The sequence below is a fragment of the Brassica napus genome, chromosome A9, assembly GCF_020379485.1.
Source record: "Brassica napus cultivar Da-Ae chromosome A9, Da-Ae, whole genome shotgun sequence".
NCBI classification, from domain to species: domain Eukaryota; kingdom Viridiplantae; phylum Streptophyta; class Magnoliopsida; order Brassicales; family Brassicaceae; genus Brassica; species Brassica napus.
Genome location: NC_063442.1, coordinates 42,909,669 through 42,922,985, shown reverse-complemented (window position 1 = coordinate 42,922,985; position 13,317 = coordinate 42,909,669). Strand labels below are relative to the sequence as shown.

The 13,317-nt window shown below is 33.8% G+C and overlaps 3 protein-coding genes across 3 annotated transcripts; 1 reads left to right on the top strand and 2 right to left on the bottom strand.

Moving 5' to 3' along the window:
* Positions 1–1,503: 1,503 nt before the first annotated feature.
* LOC106419930 (glutathione S-transferase U18-like) lies at positions 1,504–2,755 on the bottom strand. Its single transcript, XM_013860770.3, has 2 exons — positions 2,327–2,755; positions 1,504–2,022 (listed from the first exon to the last, which is right to left on the bottom strand). Exons 1-2 carry the CDS (start codon positions 2,645–2,647, stop codon positions 1,660–1,662), a joined length of 684 nt encoding a protein of 227 aa, XP_013716224.2. The 5' UTR covers positions 2,648–2,755; the 3' UTR covers positions 1,504–1,659.
* Positions 2,756–5,904: 3,149 nt separating this feature from the next.
* Positions 5,905–6,624, top strand: LOC111200426. Its single transcript, XM_022691560.2, has 2 exons — positions 5,905–6,391; positions 6,466–6,624. Exons 1-2 carry the CDS (start codon positions 5,945–5,947, stop codon positions 6,622–6,624), a joined length of 606 nt encoding a protein of 201 aa, XP_022547281.1. The 5' UTR covers positions 5,905–5,944.
* A 187-nt stretch (positions 6,625–6,811) lies between these two features.
* Positions 6,812–9,482, bottom strand: BNAA09G48200D. Its single transcript, XM_013860680.3, has 9 exons — positions 9,071–9,482; positions 8,645–8,725; positions 8,252–8,569; positions 8,034–8,169; positions 7,796–7,958; positions 7,582–7,710; positions 7,318–7,512; positions 7,117–7,239; positions 6,812–7,038 (listed from the first exon to the last, which is right to left on the bottom strand). The coding sequence occupies exons 1-9, from the start codon at positions 9,234–9,236 to the stop codon at positions 6,940–6,942; spliced, it is 1,410 nt and encodes a 469-aa protein (XP_013716134.1). The 5' UTR covers positions 9,237–9,482; the 3' UTR covers positions 6,812–6,939.
* Between the last annotated feature and the right edge of the window lie 3,835 nt (positions 9,483–13,317).

The following is a 13,317-nucleotide window of genomic DNA, read 5'->3' as shown; positions in this document are numbered from 1 at the left end:
GTTCACAGCAACAAACATTTCACATTTTACCTCCTTGATTAACATAACCATTTTCACAGTTTAACCATTTATTCATTATTTTACATAATTTCCATAAACATTCAACCCATCAATTGACAAATCTATCACATATTATAGTCATAGACATTAAATTACATGTTTCATTAACTTCTACAGTCAATTACACATCATCCATCATCAATCACACATATTTCATTAACTTTTGCATCATCCATTAGCAACCACCATATGTAGCAATGTGTCTCATACACATTTTAGTTATTCAATTTGAGCCATGTTTTTTTTTGGAATAAAAAAAACCTAAGTTGAGAAAGAGATAAATCAACACCTCAATTGTCTTTGAACGATAGTCTTTGAACGATAGACATAACGTGTCATACTAACCCAAGAGAAGAACAACAATCAATACACATAATAATAATTAATATACTGAGAAGAAGAATAAGTCACACCTCAATTGTCTTTGAACGATAGACAGAACTCGTTCGAAACTTGTGGAAGTTGCGGACGACGTGACCACAAGTGATTATTTTGTCTCCTTCACCGAACAAGATGCCAGAGCCATACAAATCTGAGAGATAAAATTGATTCAGAGATTGGTGATTAATCCAATTCAAAAACTGAGCTAATCAAATAAAGTAAACACAAACCGTCGTTTGGTGCATAGATGTTGACCACAGAAGGAGCGATGGTTTCAGCAACCTTTCTGAAAGTGCTTCTTCCAACAAACTCAGAAGTAGAAGGAGTAGGAGGAGTAGTAACATTAGGGGAGCTAGAGATGGTTCTGATCCTCCCCACAGAGGAGGAGATCTGAGAAGATTTCAAAAGGCGTCGGAGAAACATTAAAGAGAACTCTGATCGGCTAACCAAAACCCTAATTTTTCGTCAGTAAGTATACTATCTTTTATTTAATAGACTTAGAATGTTAATAATATTTTCATCATAATCAATCATTTTATTTTCATAGAGTATCTAAAAAAACATTCAATAGTAATCAAAATCCAAAATGAAGAATTAAGCAAACACCAACTGTTATCCACAAGAGTAACAAGTAGCTTCACACAACCAAAATCTGTTGACAAGCTCTCTACTATTAGATCATTCTCAATGAGATTCATCCCTTATATCTCGTCCTTCTTCATGACTCAACGGCAAAGATCACTACAAAGTCTCTCTTGTCAACTCAATACTGCCAAGAAGCTAGTGATTATGTGATGCTTGCTAGTCAAGTATAGTGATTCTTTGTATCGATGCAAGTACCTTGAAAGTTTCTGCTCTCAGGTGAATGTGTACTGTTATGAAAAGAATCGGTCTTAGTTTTTGCTTCCTTTGATCGACCCTAACACTGGAAAGTTTTGGTTTGTGTATGAGAATTCAGAGAAATAAAAGGGGCCTTGTAATGAATAATCCATGATTTAGTGTAACAATCAATATGGTTTTTCCAGGTAAGACAAATTAGTTGAATTGTTAAAGAACTACGAATTTACAAAAAATTTGCTTGATATTAGGTCTTGGATGCAATGAAATGGAACATAACTTATACGTTCTAGTAAACCAGTTTCATATTTCCACTAACCGATATATTATATTGTTTCTATCTCCAACAATATATTTAAAAGGAGTCAATATACTTTGCCATCAAGCCTGCGGCTTGGGAAAGAGTTTCCTTGCAAATTCAGCTAGCTTTGTAGTCTCCGGCATGAGAGGCTTCACATCAGGGTCATTACAGAACCGCTCTGCCCACTGGAACAGAGAGGGAGTCTTGGTCTCGTCAAGAAGTATATGATTGGCGTCTAACTCCACAACTTTCCACCAACCCAAGAAGCTCCCTAGGGCAATGTCTAGGTAACCGATATGGTCACCGTTGAAGAACGGTTTCCCATTGCTGCACTCGATGAAGGCTTTCTCTAAATGGTCAGTCCTTTCTTCGACTTCAGCTATGGCTGCTTTCTTCTCCTCTTCTCCTCGAGCGGTTAGGATACTTCTCAGAGCAATAAACCACTTCATATTCATATCAAATTAAGACAGAACATAAAAGATTTAAGAGTAAGCTCATGTCATGTATATTGTAAGAATTTTACCCAAAACAAAAAGTCTATTGTAAGAAAGGAGTTAGTTGAAACAGATCAGGTCCAACTTCCTTCGGTTTAAACTTAGTTGCATCGTATTAGTAACAGAATGTTAACCGGATTAAACCAATATCAAGCATAAAAAACCGCTAAATCTTGGGGACATGCTACATTATAATTATTAACATGTTGCATGTAGAATTTGTAACTGAACAAACACTACGATGGAAACTAACCTTATCGTCGACGTAGGCGGCCCAGAACCGAGCGATGGCTCTGTCGTAGGGCTGGGAAGGGAGAATAGACAGTCCATATGAGCTCCAAGCCTCGTCGATGTACTGAACGATGATGTTGGACTCACACACGGGTTTGTCATCGTGAATCAGAACCGGGATCTTCTTGTGAACGGGATTAGATTTAAGGAGCAACTCGCTCTTAGTACCGTATGTCTCCTGGAGAAACTCGTAGCTAATAGATTTGAGGTTGAGAGCGATTCTGGCCCTCATGACGAAAACACTAGCCCATGAGCCAATCAGCTTTACGTCGCCGGTCACCATTTTATGGCGGAAATTGAGAACCGAGAAGAAGAACTCGATGTGTTTTTGTTTTTGTGAGAGAGAATGTTATGGTTTAGATGTATGAAAGCAAAGATGGGGATGTTTCAATTAGTGTTAGGTGATGGATACAAACGAGTGGTGAAAAATGAAAATTATTGACGTGTGACATTATATTCATTGCGTGGCAGCAAATGAACCATTAAATCTTCTTGGAACCTTTTCCATGTGTTTATTGACTTCTAGGAAATACCGAATTAAAAATGCAATGGATAAAGCAAACAAAATATATCTAAAAGAATATAAACCCGAAAAAATGGTGTAAATAAATTTTTAGTTTAAACTATAATCATATAAAACGTCAACTCATTTCGGAGCTCATTTCGAAGAAACGCTAACTTAACAAACTGATGTTACATATAAATTTGGTCAATCTATAAGATAAAAGAAATATAATATATATACATATGGGATGATTTAAAAATAACTCTTTAAACTTTAAAATTTGAAAATACACTTCTTTTATTATCTTTTGAAAACACAATTTTAATGTGATAAGACATTTTTATCCAGATTCTTATTTTAAAAAATTACATATTCTATTACGTAAAATACAAATTTGAAAACAAACAAATAGTTATCAAGAGAATCCCATCCCCATATAACTCTATTCACGTTCTTCATGCATCTACATTCTTTCTTGTTGTTGAAAAAGTGTAATATGGAGCAATCACCTCATTTGAATAAAGTCTCAAAAGCCTTAGGGAGAAGGAGGTGGTCATTTATGGTCTTATTATAAGGAAACAACAAAAAACTGTAAGAAAAATTAAAACATACAACAAATGGAGTAGGGCACACTATTTCTTACTGCATAGTTCCAATAGGATTAACACTGAATTGAGTCCCTAAACTTCATCGTCGTCTTCATCGCCAAAGCTTATAGGAACTAGACCCGAAACTTCCATTTGCTTTTCAAAGGAATGAAGGATCAAACGATACAAACTCAGCTCTCCTTGTGCCTCAGCTTTCCGCTTAAGCATCATCCTATACAATTTATTAAAAGAATTGTTACATTAACAAGTCTACTAATAACAACTTATTATAAGAATTACCTACACATGGTTTTATGAATCTATTAGTGTGGCTTCGCAATTTTACTAACAAATCCTTATTTGATATTTAAGAAATATAGCTATTTATGTTATTGTTATAGTTCGAAAATGTTTTATAACCATGCTCTGCTTAGGGATCGCATCAATCTTGTCTCAATATACTACAACAATGGGTTGATCAAGCTGATCACCTTCTAATCCGTAACATTTTTCTACCTTCATGATCAACATCAGATTCTCTTAACCTGCTCGTTTGACCCGCCAACCCATGGGGGTTGAGTGTTTTTTTTATTTAAAAAACTTAACCTCTTTGACCCGCAAAAAGAAAATATAAAATTTGCGTCCACTCTGTTTAAAACCGCGGATAATATTAGTAATAATAAAAATTATTATTTAAAATATTTTTATTAAAAATAATAATAATAATATATCCGTAAATATTTTTTGTTTTTAATAGTTAAAAAAAAATTAAAAAAAATTGCGGGTTAACGGATATTTGCAGTTGAAATTTGGATGATCTGATTTTCTTCCGCATAAAAAACACTTGATCCGTGTCCGCACTCGCAAATTTACATCAATCTACCCGCATCTGCTCCACTGCGGGCCAAACGGGGCGGAGCTCACGGATTATGATTCAAATTCCCAGCCCTAGCCCTAGGTGTGAGATACATACGAGAAATAAGGGTAGGGTTGCAACAATAAATATCTTCTTTATCAAAGCTTATTTCACGTGTAAAATCTTAAAAACCAACAAACTGGCATGCAGTACTCAGATAATTTATTTTAGTACAATTAGGTACTTTTGACAAAACTGTTTATTTCTTTTATCGCCAGTTTGGTTTACCTAAACCGTTTTAGATAATTTATTTATGGCGTAAAAAAATAATATTTTAGACAGCCGGGCCGGACCACATTGAGAGTTGTGAGATTTATTAGAGAATTAGGGGTAGTGAAAACTAGGTACAACAATTTCTGCCGCATTCACATGGCTTCTCTTCACAATCATCTCTGGAACTCTGGAAGAATGGTCGCTGATCCGCTGTCTTCTGGCCGGAAGAAGATGGCTTCTCTTCAGTCAAAAAAAAATAAAATTAGATGGCTTGTACAACTGTAACTGCACCGTTTTTATCTGGCGTCGAGAGCTTTACAGGAAAGATGAAGGTATTTCAGAAACTGAAGTCTCTTATGATTGAGACAATAGAACTCATCTTAAGGGAAGAAGAGAAAAAGGGTGTTTAGGTCACTCAGGCCGATCTTGTCAGACAATAGAACTCATCTTAAGACAATAAAACTGAATATTTTTTTTAATAAAGTGATTATTGTAAATTTAATATGTATTTTTGTTTTATGCAACAACATATGTTAATAAATTGTATTTATGTTCTAATATTCAATGATCAAATTAATTTCTTTTATAAATATAACTATTTAATATCAAAATATAATAATTTATTTTATTCAGTGTCTCACATTTTTTAGTTTATTTTTAACAAATTTAAACTGAACGAAGTAATACATCATTTAGCATGTTTCACATTGGTAAAATGTAAATTTTGTTTCTATAAGAAACTTTAATATAAATGAGTTAAGGAAGGTATTTGTTAAAACCATCTTGTATTTGATTATATTGCATGATTGATAAAATTATATTGTATTAATGTAATTTTACATTTTATCAATCGGGCCTGGCCACATTGAGAGTTGTGAGAGAATTAGGGGTAGTGAAATTAGGTACCAATCATTTCTGCCGCAATCTCATGGCTTCTCTTCGCCTCTGGAAGAAGGTCGCAACTCCGCTGCCCTCTGGCTGGAAGATGGCTTGTACAACGTTTTCATCTAGCGTCGAGAACTCTGATCCTATCAAGGCAGAGAAGGTGGGGAAGATGAAGGTATTCCAGAAGCTGAAGTCACTTACGGTTGAGACAATTGATCTCATCTTAAAGGAGGAAGAGAAGAAGGGCGTTTACGTCACTCAGACGGATCTTGTCAGATGGGCGAAACGTATTGATAAGAGGAACAACAGGCCTGAAAACTCTCTCGAGGTATATATATATATGTCTGATGCAACAATTGAATTATTGTTAAAAAAAAAAAAAAAAAAAAAACAATTGAATTATTGTTATTATTTTCTTGTTTTGGATTTTAAGTTGTTTGAAAATGTTTTACGTGTGTGTAGATCTTTAGGTGGATGGATAAAAAGAAGATGGTGTTTTCTCCCTCCCAACTTGAGCTTTTTGTGGATCTTCTGGGCGAGCTTAAAGGAGCAGAAGCGGCTTTAGCCTACTTTGACAAAGTAGAGCCAAATTTCGATGAGATGGACGCTGAAGCCAAAAACCGCCCTGCTTACTTGAAGCTCTTGTATTGGTTCCGGGTTAAAGAAGAGAGTCAGACTTCGGGGGCAAGAACACATGTTCTCAAGTTCCCTAAAGTTGATGATCCTCAATGGGCTAAGAATTCTACTCCTACTACTCCTGCTCAGAAGAGAAATCTTTTTTCCAAGCTCAAATCCTCTGAAACCTGTTGTGACCACCTTTTGAGAGAGATGGAGGACCAAGGGTTTTGCATCACCAAAGCAGATCTAAACCGCTGGATAAAACTCCTCGAAAAACAAGGACACACACAGAAAGCTCTAGAGGTTTTGTCTCTGTTATTTTTCCCATTGATTTTCTTATGTCTATTTTGGTTATTAAATGCTCTTTTTGCTTGTAGATCGACGCGTTTAAGGAGTGGAAATACGTTTCCTTTTATCATCAACTGCGTGGAACGTTTAACCGTAGCTCTGTTTCTTGGGATCCAAGTAACAATATCCCTGACGTAACTCAAGTGGCGACAACAGGCTTTTTGCATGGCTATGCAAATTCTACGTAGGTCAATTACTGGTGCTAGGATTTAGCAGAGGAAACAGAGGGGATAGCGACGTCAATAAGTTGTTTTTAATGCTTTGTTTAATGATTGCATTAGTCTTGTCTCAATACTACAACAATGGTTTTGATCAGCTGATCACACTGGTCAACAACAGATTCTCTTACGTGGTGATGACATTTACTCAGTAAAAGACTCATAAAATTTTATATATTCACTTTAAAATCATCACCCTTTTTTTGTGTTCTTGGAGTGTTCTAAAGGGATGCGTTTAGAATTGTATGTAGTTTGTAAGCTAAACAAAGAAGGAGAAAAAAAATGTTATACTTCTTGAGTTAATTGATGATAGTTCATGAAGTCAATCCCATTTAGCCTGACACAACACAGAATCTGCTCTGGTAGCTCCTCTGGTTTGTTACCCTGTTCATACATGCAAATCCTCAACATAAGCAATTTTATACATCCATAACAATTTTTTTTTTGTAACAAAAAAATTACCTGAATTGTGAGGCCAACATCAAGAACGCAGATCTTGAGTCTGTCTATGAATGTTTCAAACCCTTTCCGGGATATATAACTGAATCTATGCATATCAATATCAATCTCAAAGTAACTTTCACCCTACAAAGAATTCAAAATTTTTTTTAAGTCCATTAGTTACTAAGCATCAAGAGGAATGATTAAAGAGTTTGGTCTCACCGAGTAGAACTCGTGCTGCGGACGCGAAAGAACAGGCTTCTCGTTGTAAGCCTGCATCAGCTTCTTCTCTGGACCACTCAAATGCAGATCATCCACGTTGGCAACACGTCCCAATATCTTCAGCCGTTCTCTGAAAGGCGCGGTTGTATCCATAGGGAAGCTTTTAACTTTCTCAACCTCATCATCTATTAATCTCTGTGCCAATAAACTTTGACTCAATACAAAGAGCATTACACAGAGTCAAAGCATTTGATTATCACATACCTGAATGCTTTCTTGAAAATGAAGCGGAAGCTCCTTTGAATAATTATCCGAAAGTTTGAAGTACAAAACAATATTCATTCCTTCTCCATCAGTTTCGCCTTGGAAGATCGTAGTTGGATACAATGGAATCTGCTTATCACCACGAGGAAAACAATCACTAGAAGTTCCAGAAACAGAGTAACAAAACAGAGTAATTAGCAGAACGAGAACGTACCTGAACATTAACAACAAGGAGAGATGGGAGTTTTGCGGATGCGGTAGTTACGGGAAGCTTGACGTATTGTGCGATATGGTTTATTTTACGTTCTGATAAGAAAACATCGACACCAAAAGGGTTATAAGCAGCTTGGCTAGCTGCAAACTCTTTCTTCTTGTCCCTTTACCAAAAAAAGTCAAAAGGTTAAGCTGCTTGTTTAAGATGGTTAAGCTAGAAATCATAAGTAATGGTTCACCTTAGATATGTTTTGCCACGAACGCGGAAGCTATTTGGCTCGATGGTTGTCCAACAGTCTAGCATTTTCTTGTCGACTGGACAGAAAGGGACCTGAGAACCAGCTACTGGTCTCTTCAACTGTAGTTTAGAAAGAACTGAAACAAGTTTGGAGACAACAAGTAAGTTAATGATATGTGATCAAGATGTTAATCCAAGGAATCAAGTGGGAGTACTTACACAAGGCTCCTGAAGCATGACCTTCTCTCCATTTATAAGATAGTTTAAGAGACGCTTTTTTCCTGGAGCTTGGAGGGCTAGAGCTAAGAGACCTTCCTTTTTCAACACAAGGAACAACACTTATTGGAGTCAGACAAGGCAAACAGTTATTAGGCAAGTGTCCTCCTTCGTCTGCAGATGATGAATCAATGGAATCAGGCTGGTTTGTGTCAGATTTCGACTGGGACATGGATTCGTTTGAGTCAGAGTCTCCTGTTGATGATGTGGTTATAGTACTGGAGACTGATGCACGCTCACCTCCGTTTAAAGACAAGCTATCTGAAAAAATGAAAATAGAGAAAAGCTGAGAAATGAAGATGGCTAAAAGGAGATGCATAGAATATAAATATATACCTTCAGTGACGCTATGGAAATCATCATCACAATCTGTTTCAAAGGCTGCATTGGACTCAAACCATGCTTCTTCTCCACTTACTGTTGACCAAACAATATGTTCATTAGACAGAACACGTTACTAATCTTCAACATCAATCAAATTATTAAGATCACAGGACAGATTAGCTTGATTAGCCACCAAATGTCATTAAAAGCTTCACAGTGATCAATAAACAAAGATTTTTAACTTTATTAATTAAAATCCATAATCAGAATCTAATCCAACAGATTCAGATAATAGATTCTACAATCAATGAAGCATTAGAGAAAAAACCCACGAATCCAAACCAAGCACCTCAACGTAAAGACGAAACCTTTGAAGACAAATCCACCAAACAACACAAAAAAAAAAAACAAATCATGATCAAGACAAAGAATCAAGACCTCTGAAACTGGGAGTGGGCAAGTTGTTGGGAGGATGATCGAGATTGTCAAATGATCCGGCGGCTGCTCTTTTCCTTTGAAGCTTTCGTCTTTTACGACTCTTCCTTCGCTTAGACCTCATCTTCGATCCAACACAGCTCTTCGGTGTAGACACGCAACCTCCCATCTCTCTCTATAGATTACAATTAGCTAACAATCTTCCATCTCTCTGTCTGTATGATCAATGTCTTTTATGTAGAATCTGTCAACGTCGAATCCCACTATAAATGAAAAACCCACAAAATTGAGAGGGAGAAGGTACTTGCTTTGAGGTAGATTTGGAGAAAGAGACAAATTATTTGATGAAGAAGAAAATGTTTTTTTTTTTTTGATTACAAAGAACAAACAAAACAGAAGTCTTTTGTTTGGTTTTTGGACATTCTAAAAGTCAATAAAATGGGGAAAACATCAACGTGTCAACTAGTTTTCTTATTTCTTTTTGTAAATATCTATTTTTCTTTATTTTTCATGTCAACCATTGAAGTAAACCGGTTTTTTAAATCGAATCTTATTAAATTGGTAGGATCGGACTGGTCTGGTCCGGTCCACAACCTTCAAATTTATTAATTTGTTATCAATACTGATCTATCTATGAATTATGACATTCCAATTCAGTCTGATTTTTATTTTGGTAATTGAAATTAAGAAATCTAGTGAAAACTTGCAGAAGATTGTAAAATATCATTTTAAAGCTAAAAATGATTTGATTTACACTTTTCTTAGTACTTTCTATTAAATTCTCTTGAAATGATCTTAACCATGAGTATCACATAGCATTTAATCACACTAACAAATAATAGAATTCATAAGTTAATGAATTGAATAGTACTAAATGTTTTTTAAAAAAAATTAATGATTTATTAATAAAACTAGAATTATATAAGACCTTATATTCATTTATCATTATCAACCAATTATATAAAAGCGTATCAAGTAGTTTGATTTTTTGTAAAATTGTCTATGTTTCTTTCTTTTTCATGTTTACCATTGAAGTAAACTGGATCTTATTAAGTTGGTAGGACCGGACTGGTCTGGTCCACAACCTTCGTCGTATGAATTGATTTATTAATTTTGTTATTAATATTGATATATCTATGAATGATGACATTCCAATTCGGTGTGGTTTTTCTTTTGATAATTGAAGTTAAGAAATCTAGTGAAAACTTGCAAAAAATTGTAAAATGTCATTTAAAGGTAAAAGTGAGTTGATTTACATTTTAATTTGAATTTCCTATTAAATTATCTTGAAATGATATTAACCATAAGTTTCACATAGCATTTAATCATGAATTTAAAACTTAATAAATTGAATAATACTAAACAAATCTTAAAATATTTGTTAACAAGACTAGAATTATATAAGGGCTTATATTCATTATAAACCAATTAAAGTTTTGATTTATTGAATAACACCCAATTTTATGTACACTTATATTTATTATAGTTCTATTTTATTTATGCAGATTCATGGTTTCATATAAAGGTTGAAATTTTCTCATTACGAAGAGAAGAGAAACATAAATGGAGAAGAGTAAAATATTGAAAAGGTAAAAGGTAAATTTAGTGCAGTTTCATCTTTTCTTTGTAGTAAAATTAGTAAAATATTGAATTATCTAAAAAGCGTATAAGCATGAAATCGAATACAATAAAATATTACTTCTTAATTTCCTATCTAACAATATGTATTGGTAAAAAACAGCTTCATACACAATGTTATGTTTGGAATAAATTCTCAACATATTAGACTTAGATTACCCAAAATTGATAGTAGTGTTGACAAAAAAATTTAAAATTCGGTAATATACATGTGGTTTAGTAATATGAAGAAAAAATCATAAAGTTATGTGGTTTCATATTGGGTTATAAAACTTTATATTTTAGTATTAGTTATAAGTTTGAATTTGGAAGTAGAATATTAAGAAATTTGCATAATAAAAAGATGGTTGGTTGGTCCACCTTAATTCATTTGACTTTACAATCTTACAAAGTTACAATCTCATCTTCATGAACCCTCATGACTCCATTTACATATTTTCTTTTTATATATATATTTTCTCCAATATATGTTAAACAAGTGGCAGTATAATTAAATTATAAATATATCTATAAATTTTCAGATTTTCCCGTTTCTCCACCGTATATTTATTCAACTTATAACAACCATACAAATGATATGGAATCTTGAAACATAAGTATGTCCATTGTGTAATGAAAGAAACATATTCTTGTTTCTTTTTCTTTCTTTTATGTCGACTGAAATAAATTCTTTATACATATTCAATCAATTTTTCGCTTTATTGATCAACAATGATTTGCAATGTAATTGGATTGTTGCGTTGTGGTAATAAAAACAAAGGAACAGTAGATATATATATATGGTAACAAACAACACACATGTGGTTGTTGTTGGCATAATCTCGCTGTCATTTCGATTAGTTCAGAACTGACACTTTAATGTTCAATACACGACTTGGAGACTTCTAAATACAATCTTTGGATTATTTAGAATAAAAATATATATAGACGAATAAATGTTCATAAGCAATTAAGCATAACTCTTATGCCTTATTTTCTATTTTGTTGACTAATGTTTACATTAGATATACTTTGAAGTTGGATAAATACTAGTCTACTAGTGTTAATTTTTTTGGCGTCAAACAATCTTAACCGTATGTATAATGTGTTTAATATTATTCACATAAATGCGAGCTTAGACTAAAAGGATATTTTGCTATATGAAAAGTCACGAGCAAATAATTATGCACAACGTGTCAGTCTCGAGCATCATAGAGACGAGGGACCATATTGTGAAGAGCTTTCTCTTGCTTATCACAAGTTTATATTTATGTGTCCCACCATCTGAATACTAATAGTTAAAGGAGATATAAATATAAATTATTGATAATGATGTTTGCTGCAAATTCTGCTGATTGAATGTAGCACATAACAAAAGTTAACGTGGCAAAACGTATGTAGCAATATCACTAAGTTCTTTGTAGTGAGAGTTGTGGTTTTCCTTTGTTGTATGTTGCTTCGTAACATTTAAAACGTTCGATATGCATTAAAGAACGTTCTACCCAGCTCATCGTCCTTCCTTCAGCAATCACTGCGTTTTGACTGTAAATTGAGTTGATGAATCCAACGATTGAAACTTATGAACGCAGTGATTGTATATAAATATAACTAGCTACTTCTAGTTGTATATAATTGAGCAAAGCAATTTAACTAGCTTAAAAAGAAAGAAAAAATGGGTTTAATACGTAGAAGAGAAGATATGGAGCGTTAAATTAAAGAAGTGGAAACATAACAACTTTCCTAACAAGAGCCACCAATTTCACCAACTTCACTATCTAAACTACTAGACCTAGGTTACAAGCTGTTCGTTTATTTTTGACTAACGCGTATTCATTTTAGAAATCAAATTTCAACGTTTTTGGTTCATTTTCAATAAAAATTGAGGGACATGTGTATTACATTTTCAATCTCCATGAAAATGTAAAGATAAAAAATTACTTTTTGTGTACGTCTAATTCACTGCGTGTGAAAGTAGAAAACTCATGTTCTTGTCGTTTATATGACCGAGTCCTCACAAAACTAACTCTCTCCAAGCTTTACTGATTGATATATATATATATGCACATATGTGGTCAATAATTTCCACGCAGCCAATAGAGGACTTAAAAGCTAATTCAATCTCTTATTTAATATTGGACCAAACTCAACGTCTGATAAACATATACAATGTAACATTAGTTTAGATGCAAGAACTCAACATAGCAAAAAAGTTATCCCGAAAATACATGGAGACACTTCTCTGAAAAGACTTAATCTTTCTACTTTTAACTCGTTTGCATCAAAATAGTTTTTTTTTTTCAAAAAAAAAATTATTTTGATGGAAACGAGCAAAAAGCATCTGATGAGATCAAAAGAAAGACATAAGATTATAAGTGGACTAAGAAGAAGAGAACTGTGGAGCGAAATACTCAAATTCATATAGATAATATAAACATCCCTCTTCTTCATATCTCGCACTTCTCCGATCATTCACCGAAGCTGCGATTTGAATTCTGACAACTTGAGAAAACTCTCATTTGTGTAAGAGAAAATCAGGTCGTCCGAATTCTCAAACCTAATAACACATTCTTGTCGGAGAAGTTACTTTGTTATATATGGGCCTAATCCAAAATGGGCTATTAATACTATAATAT

What these genes read in the sequence shown, in the direction of transcription:
- LOC111200426 (XM_022691560.2), top strand. Translation starts at nt 5,945, where the DNA reads ATGGATAAAAAGAAGATGGTGTTTTCTCCCTCCCAACTTGAGCTTTTT. An exon ending in ACACACAGAAAGCTCTAGAG is followed by an intron (nt 6,392 to 6,465) that starts GTTTTGTCTCTG and finishes TTTTGCTTGTAG; the next exon opens with ATCGACGCGTTTAAGGAGTG.
- LOC106419930 (XM_013860770.3), bottom strand. Translation starts at nt 2,647, where the DNA reads ATGGTGACCGGCGACGTAAAGCTGATTGGCTCATGGGCTAGTGTTTTC. An exon ending in CCGCCTACGTCGACGATAAG is followed by an intron (nt 2,023 to 2,326) that starts GTTAGTTTCCAT and finishes ATGAATATGAAG; the next exon opens with TGGTTTATTGCTCTGAGAAG.
- BNAA09G48200D (XM_013860680.3), bottom strand. Translation starts at nt 9,236, where the DNA reads ATGGGAGGTTGCGTGTCTACACCGAAGAGCTGTGTTGGATCGAAGATG. An exon ending in ATTTTCAAGAAAGCATTCAG is followed by an intron (nt 7,513 to 7,581) that starts GTATGTGATAAT and finishes TTATTGGCACAG; the next exon opens with AGATTAATAGATGATGAGGT. An exon ending in CGCAGCACGAGTTCTACTCG is followed by an intron (nt 7,240 to 7,317) that starts GTGAGACCAAAC and finishes AATTCTTTGTAG; the next exon opens with GGTGAAAGTTACTTTGAGAT.